Source organism: Parus major, chromosome 2 (genome assembly GCF_001522545.3).
Source record: "Parus major isolate Abel chromosome 2, Parus_major1.1, whole genome shotgun sequence".
NCBI lineage: Eukaryota > Metazoa > Chordata > Aves > Passeriformes > Paridae > Parus > Parus major.
The window spans coordinates 408,492-416,650 of NC_031769.1; the positions used below are offsets into that span (position 1 = coordinate 408,492).

Here is an 8,159-nt window from a genome sequence, read left to right on the forward strand (position 1 = left end):
TGTCTCCGAGTCCCTAGGAGGAGCTGGAATCTGCCGTGCCCTCCTCGTCCAGGCACATCCTGTTTTATCCCGCTCCTTATCGGTGTTTGGGACGCAGCAGCGCCTTAACTCCTCGGAGCCCTGGCTGCCACAACTGCACAGATCAGAACGGGATGGAAACTCGGGGTGGTGGTGAGAGGCAGGGAAAGGTTATTCCTTACCTCCAACACCCGCAGAATCTCCTGGAGCTCGGGGGTGGAGCGGACGATCATGGCAAACGATCCCGTTCCATCTGAGCCGGGTGGATTTGCAGGAGCATCCTGGGGACAGGGGACAATCCGGAGCCCGAGGCCGGGAACTGCCCGATTTATCATAACAAAAGGCGCAGTGAGGAACACAGCAGGAGCCGATCATCCCACTAAGACTGAGAGGGGAGAAAAGTCGGGGGAGGGGGTGGAATTCCTTTGTTTGGGATCCCCCTCTGGAGGCACCACCTTGAGCTGTTACCCTTGTCGTTGTATCAAGATGGAATTGTTGTAAGGATCCAGCTGCCCGAGGCTCTGCTAGGGGAAATCTGGGATGGAGTTTGTGAGGAAACCTGTGTGAGTGTGAAACTGTGGGATCAGGAGCCGGTCCCAGCTCAGGTGATGCTCAGCTCTGATTCCACAGTGGCTCTTGGAAATTTCCTTAACAGCCACACATTCAGCAAATGGAATCTTACCCATGCAGCCAGAATAATGGCCTGGACATTCACATTCCACATTCACATGTTTAATTCACATTCCAGTTGGTTCTTGTCAATTAATAAAAAAAAATAAATATGTATTTATAAACTTTATTACTAAAAATTTTTAATAGACACGGGAGCACAATATCCAGTATTAACATAGCAGGATGCTGGTGTAGAACCCGGAGGACAAAGAGTTAAAATCCCTGGAGGAAATGCTCATGTGCCAAACTGCTCAGATTAATTTATGGCTCCTGGGTGAGAAACAGGAATCTGCCAACCTTAACCCCAAAAGAATTCCAGAGGCTACAGTGCAGGGAGACTCCACGCAGCACCTGCACTCCTTCATTTCAAATTAAAGTACAACAATGGCAAATTCCTGGCAGGAAAGGGAACATCTGGAGTTGCAGCTGAGTTGGCCCCAGTGAGAGCTGTGGGTGCAGCACCCCGGGCACCAAGGAGTTAAAGTGCTGCTGTGTCCCAAACCTGGCTAACAAGGGACAAGCTTGAGGCTTGAAGCTGCAGAGAGGGACCCTCTGATATTTTCAGCCCTTTTGATTTTTCCAGTTTTGGGCTTGTCTTCCTCCTTTTCTTCCTTAACTCTTGCTGCAGCTGCTCAGTTTTCACTGACAGCAATAATTCACCTCTTTTCCTCCCTTTCATTTTCTCTCTGGGGTCTTGTTTGTCTCTACCAAGCTTTTTCCTGTCTAAATTCTCAAATAATTCTCTTTCCCTGAATTCTGCTAAAGCAAATAGAGTCCCAAGCTGGGACAGCTCTTTTTTGGGACAAACATTCTTGGTTCTGGCTCTTGGGGTAAGCACAGCATGCACAGCACAGAGCATGGAGTGTCCAACAAAGGTGATCAGTCTTGGGGGAATCAAAACCAAAACCCCTGATCCATTTCTAAAATGATCCAGAGGGATGGACTGTGTCTGCTGACTTGTTTGCATCAAAAGTGAAAAGTAGTAGCTCCAGGGTGCGGAAAACTTGGCTGTAGAAGAGTGATCCAAGGCTCACAGGGGCACTTCTGGGATCCTGGATGCTGTCAGGACTGGTGATGTCCTCCCTTTTGTCCCTCTGATCTCCCTCTCTTCTCCCTCTTTTCTTTTACAAGAAGGGCAAAAATACCAATTCCCATGCTGAGAGTGGAATTTGCTATTAAAACTTGGTGAGCTTTTTTGGATTCTTCTGACACCATTTTGACCACGGGCATCTACAAACCTTCTTTCCCCTTGGGAGTGGGACACAGAGCTGAGGGAGGAGGTTGGAGGAGCAGAGCTACCCTACCTCCACATGGCCTCCTCTCCATGATCCTGTTATCAGTGTTTAGGACCCAGCAGCTCATTAACTCTTTATTTGCCAGGTTTCTGCAGCATCTCCATGTTCTGCTTTCCCAGCATTTGGAAAATTGAACACACACAGAAGATCATGAACAATGTGGGAAAAGAAATGCAACACAGCTTTAAGGCTATGCAGAATTTAAACCATATTCCAGGCTCACCCACCCATTTTACAACTCCCAGGAAGGCTCTCACCCTCCAGGAATTCTCCCTTGGGGTTCAGCAGCGAGGAGCTCCAGGATTTACCAGTGGGAATAAGCTGATTCCCAGGCTCTGCAGCCTTCTTTCTGTTTGCCACAGAGGAAAAGAGCTTCCTCCTCCAGCCATGGGGCAGCACTTCCTTTCCCAAAGCATCTCACCCAAGTGGGCGCTTCCTGACACCTCTCACTCCTTTAGTGGACAATTAATACCTTTAATTCACTTGTTCCCAGCCCAGTCCAAGGACTCCAGACTCCTGGGATAACATTTTGGATAATTCTCTCTGTTCAGACAACTCTTCTTTGTAACACACGCCACAAATTGTTCAATGTCAACGCGTTTTCTCTTCCCACATGGACTCACAGCCAGCAGCACCTCCAGACTTCACCTCCCCAAGTCCACAGGCACTGGTGAATGCTGTCTAACACGGAAAATAACCCCCAGCCACCTCCTTTTTCCTGAGGTGGCTGCACCACAGCCTCCTCCTGCCAGCAGGGTCTGGCACAGAGCTAGGGGTGCCACCCTGGCCCAGCGAGGGGACACCGAGGGGGCTGTGGGGGACGTCCTATATGGAATTCATCACAGAGTCCCTGATGTTCCTGCAGGGCCAGCTGACCAGCGACACGTGGGTGTCCTGCATGTGACCTTCCTGGTGCTTCAGCAGGCTCCTCTTGAGCACAAATCTTTTGCTGCAGAGAGAACACTGGAAAAGCCTCTCTCCCGTGTGCCTGCGCTGGTGGTTCAGGAGGTAATCCTTCCTCCTGTAGGTTTTGTCACACTTGGAGCACTTGTAGGGCCTCTCTCCTGTGTGACTTGTCTGGTGCCTAACGAGCCACGAATGGCAAACAAAGTTTTTCCCACAGTCGCTGCAAATGTAGGATTTACCCCGGCCCTGGCTCTGCTGCTGGGCAGGGCTGCCCCGGGCCAGGGGTGGCTCCCAGCAGGGGCTGGATCCCGATGTGTCCGTGGGGAAGCTCTCCTCGTTCTCAGCAGGTTCCTCTGTGCTCAGGCTGTCCTGCCTGCCTGTGCCCGAGGGATTCTCTCCACACTCAAAGCCTGGCCCCTCGAAGGAGGTGGGAGCAGCTCCCAGGCCCATTCCCGTCTCTCCCAGGCTCATTCCCGTCTCTCCTGGGTGTGGGTGCAGCAGAGGGAACATCCTCTCACACCTGGGGCCTGGAAACATCTCCCCTTCTCCCTGTGGAGCCTGAGGCTGCTCCTGCTGTGGGCAGTTTCTCTCACACTTGTACACACAGGGCTGCTTTTCCAGGCTCTTTCCCTGAGCACGAAAGAAATCGTACTGAGCATCACCTCCAAGGCTGTTCCCATTCCCTGTGGTGGCTGCTCCCATCATTTCTGAATTCCACTGGCTGTCCCATGTCACTCCATGGCTGGGATCTCTGGGAAACCCCTCTCCCGGCCTTCCTGGTACCTCTAAGTCACAGGTCTTGCTCTCTAAGCATTCTGCTGGATGGTCTCTCCTCAAATTTTCATCTGAAACAGAGATTTCAGAGATTTTTAATTCAGAAGTGCCCTTAGGAATGTCCCTCCCAGCCCAAAGCCACATTTTAATACTGAGGGGGAAATGAAGTACCAGTATCTACTAAAACAAAATTTCCAGGAAAACAGAAGGACTTTTTTCAACTGTATTTTTTAAAATCTACATAAAAAAAATCACTGCTGTGGTCTCAGATTCAGCCTCTCACTCAGATAACAGAGTGATAACTCAGTTAACCATCAGATAACCCAGATAACTGTCCCACCTCAGCGCTCCCAGCTGCTCTCCAGACATTCCCCTGAGCACCTCCAGGAGCAGAGCCCAAGCAGGGCCCTGCAGCCAGCTCAGCGAGTCACAGAGCTTTGGGATCTCCTGAGCTGGGAGATACCCACAGGGATGGAGCCCAACCCTGCATGGACACCCCAACAATCCCACCCCATGCCTGAGAGCGTTGTCCAAATGCTCCCTGAGCTCTGGCAGCCTTGGGCCGTGCTCATTCCCTGGGGAGCCTCTTTGGTGCCCAACCACCCTCTGGGGGAAGAACCTTTCCCTGATTTCCAACTTCAACCTCCCCTCCTGAGCTTCTCAGAAGCACTCTCTGCTCCCAGGACCTCTTGCTGCTTAACAAGCACCTGGTTATTAATGAACAGCCTCGGAAACCTATTTTTCTTGCCTGAGTAAGAACCCAAGTGGAATAATATTTTTGTTCTGGAATTTTCAAAGAAAGTCACTGACTCGAAGCACAGCCAGGATGGAAAATCACTGTGATTCAAGCCCACTCTCTGGTGACCCTATAAACTGTGGTCCAAAGTGAGACCCACTGAGCTCCCAATTCCCAGAAAATAAAGGAATGTGTGTCCCAAACACTGATAACTGGATGGCCGTGGAGCCATGAGAAAGAACAAGATTTGGCTGGAGAAGGAGGGGCCATGGCAGCAATTTCTGGGACAAACATGCTTCTTGTAGCTCCTGGAGACAATCACAACACAGAGCAAAGGCAGGAATGAGGTCAAGAAATGGGAATGGATTACAGGGAGTGGATCAAGACCATCAAAAATCCCCAAAACTTCCAAACCATTTCCAGAAAGGCCTGGAAGAACTGACTGCATGGGAAGTGAGAAACTTGTCTTCAGGTCAGGGAATCCTGGCCATAAAAAGGACTGAGGGTGCACTCCATCCCCTCATCCACATCAAACAGAATGGCCCCAGTACTGAGCTCTGGGGACACCCCTGGTGACTGGCCACCAGCTGATGCCACTCCCTTGCCCAGCACTCTGTGGGCCCAGCCCTCAGGCAGGTTTTTATCCAGGTAAAAGCAGCCCAAACTCGATCCACAAAGCCTGAGCACAGCTCTGGGCTTGCCTCAACACAAGCCCAAGGCAGTGCCTCTGACAACTTTTGGCTGGCTCAAGGGGGAAGGAGCCTCTTCAGCTGACAGAAACCCAAACTTTTGTGACCAAATATTAACCAGCAGACTGAGGTTTGTCCCAGTTCTCTCACAGTTAACACTGTAAGGTTGGGATGTTTCATACAGTATTAAAAAATACTCGAAACTGGATTTACTGTCCCCAAAATCCCAGCTGAAATTCATTACTGACCTGTACTTGGATCTGCAGAGATTTCCTCTTTCTCCAAGTGCTGTTGCTCAGAGCAGGGTGGCTCCTCCTCTTGTTTAATCCAGGATGAAATATCCGTTGCATAAGTCTGAAATCCTGTTCATTGGGAAAAATTTACACAACTGAGAAACACAGGGGGAAAGCACAAAGCCTGGATAATTTGGGAATGCACAACGGTAACAAAGCATCAGGGGAGGCACAACAGGAAGAGCCATTAAGGGGTAATTCCTGCAGTGGAGTTGTTGGCAGATCCTCACCTGTGTCAGGATCTCTCGGGAGGTCCTCACCCTCTGTGCCTGGCAGCTCCCTGGAATCCACCTCGCTGCCTTTCCTGGTCTGACTGGGTGCCTCAGGCTCGTAAAATCCTCTCTCTGTGAAGGGAGAAAATCCAGGAGAAGTGTTTCACACCTACCTAAACTCAGGATTTCACAAGGCTGAAAACCTGCTCTGGTCTGGGCTTTGTTTGGAGATTGTTATTCCAAATCCAGCTCCCCTAAACCCAGTTTCTTAAGGAAACCTGTTGGAAAGGTCTAAAAATCCCAGCTGGATACAAACACAGGAAGCCAAGTACAGTTCCAGTGGAGCCAAACAGCACCACTACCTTTGTAAAGAGTGAGGAAAATCTGCAAAGCAGAGCAGCTGATTTGTAAAACAAAGAGGCTCCAAATGAAAGGGCAAAGAAGCCCTGAGCTCTGCAGCCTTTCAGAGGAGTCTTACCCAGGAAAACCCCGGAAGGGAAGGGAGGAGGGAAAAGGCAACCTGAAGGAATTTAGAGGAGGCTGAAACATCTCCTAATCCACACTTGGATAAAAACCAGCCATGCAGCCACAAACACCAAAATGTCTGTGAAAAGGGGAAGGGGCAACACCAGCCCTCGCCTGTTGGATCTGCTGGCAAGTCTGCTCAAAATTTCTTCAAGATTTAGAATACATGAAAAGAGTTTGGGAGGAAAATCCTCACACAACCTGGAATTTCATCCCTCTGTTTCATTTTCTCTCTGGGTAGTTACTCACCCGGGCAGGGCTCTCCTGGAGCTTCTGCAGCCTCCTCCTCCTGATCTGCAGTGCACAACTCTTCCTCTTGCTTAATCTGGATTATGCTGTCTTCTGTTAACAGGAACCAGTTTTATTTTAACAGCATATAAAATTAATTCCAACTGTCAGCCCAGCCCAGGCAGATCTGCTCTGTTCTAGCTCGCATTCCAGAGAGAACCTCGCTCCAGTTCTAGTTCTTGCTGACCAAGGCCTCTTTAACAGACCTGAAATCTTGGTTACAAAACCCTCAGCAAATGTTTGAGCCTGAGAAATGCACAAACTTTTCATGCAAGTGAAAACACATTGTCCATGGCCCCAGGAGAGGCCAGAACCACTTGAACTCTTGTCCTTGAGTTTTGTTTCTCCCTTGGTGCCCCTGGAGTTCTGCTGGTTTTTTTTTGAATCCCTCTCAGTCACACACGACTTCTCAGCCATCAGAGAAACACTGGCGAGAAGAGAATTTTTAGAGAGTAAGTCATGAAATGTGGAATAAATAAAGCAAAGGAGATGGGCCAGTGTTTTGCACCTTTACAGTACAGACCTGGCCAAAGGGACTGGGGGATTTCTGAGGAGAGGGTGAGAGGAATGATGGGTTTGTCTTTACAAACCAACCGTGGTTCTGCTGATAAGATGAAACTATCACTGAGAGATAACAGAAACAATGGGATGGATTCCACTGATTGAGTAAAAGATGAAAGGGACACTGGGGAAACACCGTAAGAGGGGGCTTTACATTGGGGGAGAATCTTGGGTATCAGGCATTCCGGGAAGTCTGTATCTCTCAAGTACCTCAGCCTATGGGGAAAGAGAAAAGGGGACAAGCTGCCAGGAAAGTAGGATTAAAATGAGGCTGTACCCTCCAAAAATTTGAGAGACCCCAGGGGAATGCCCCATGGCCTCTCCCTTTATTCTAATAAAGTAAAAGGACTCCTCTGTCTCCTTTTTGGACATAAATCTCTGGGTGTTTCTGGATTTGTTTTTGTGACAAGGGAAAAGAAGGGTGTGATGAAGCATCCTGAAAAGGCTGGTGGGGATGGAATGCCTGACAGCAGCAGCAGGAAGATCAAACTCAGTACAGCAAATGCCTTGGAGAGATGCTGGTCATAGAATTGTTGGGGTTGTTGACATTTTTAAGGTCATTGAGTCCAGCCCTTCCCCAGCACTGGGGAGTTCCCAGGTGCCACATCCACAGGGCTTTTAAATCCCTCCAGCAGTGGGGACTCCACCCCTGCCCTGGGTAGCTGGGCCAAGGCTGGACAGCCTTTCTGGGGAAGGAATATTCACAATTTTCAACTTGAACATCCCCTGGCCCAGCCTGAGGCCGTTCCCTCTGCTCCTGTCCCTGTTCCCTGGAAGCAGAACCCGATCCCCCCCATCTGTCCCCTCCTCTCAGGCAGTTGTGCAGAGCCAGAAATTCCCCCCGAACCTCCTTTTCTCCAGGCCAAAACACCACCCACACCCCACATGTCCCCAAAACATGGCAGGTGCTTGCTGTCCCACGTCCCTCTCCCACCCACTGGCCCTGACACCACTCACCGGTGCCGGTCTCCTCGGGATTCCCTCTCACATCCCGGTCCTCGCAGCTCCGGGCACTCGGCCGGTTCCCGCCCTCCGCCAGGGCCTGGGTGTTGTGTCCGGCGGCGTCCAGCCCTGTGGGGAGAGGTGGCTGAGGGGCGGCTGGGGGGCACCACGGGGCTCCTTCACTGCCCAGACACCCTTACTGCATCCTGGCTTCATGTCACCTGCACCTTGACCCACAGCACTCCATG

At 50.5% G+C, this 8,159-nt stretch overlaps 1 protein-coding gene across 2 annotated transcripts in view; it reads right to left on the reverse strand.

Moving 5' to 3' along the window:
• Positions 1-798: 798 nt before the first annotated feature.
• Positions 799-8,159, reverse strand: part of LOC107199951 (zinc finger protein 398-like) — a 14,744-nt gene continuing 7,383 nt past the window's right edge. For both annotated transcript variants that reach the window (XM_015617729.3, XM_015617728.3), the window contains exons 6-10: positions 7,927-8,040; positions 6,370-6,462; positions 5,614-5,727; positions 5,339-5,452; positions 799-3,736 (exon numbers count right to left, since the gene is read on the reverse strand). In XM_015617729.3, the coding sequence (XP_015473215.1) occupies positions 2,811-3,736; positions 5,339-5,452; positions 5,614-5,727; positions 6,370-6,462; positions 7,927-8,040 (1,361 nt within the window). In that variant the 3' untranslated portion in view covers positions 799-2,810. The remainder of the gene's footprint in view (positions 3,737-5,338; positions 5,453-5,613; positions 5,728-6,369; positions 6,463-7,926; positions 8,041-8,159) is intronic.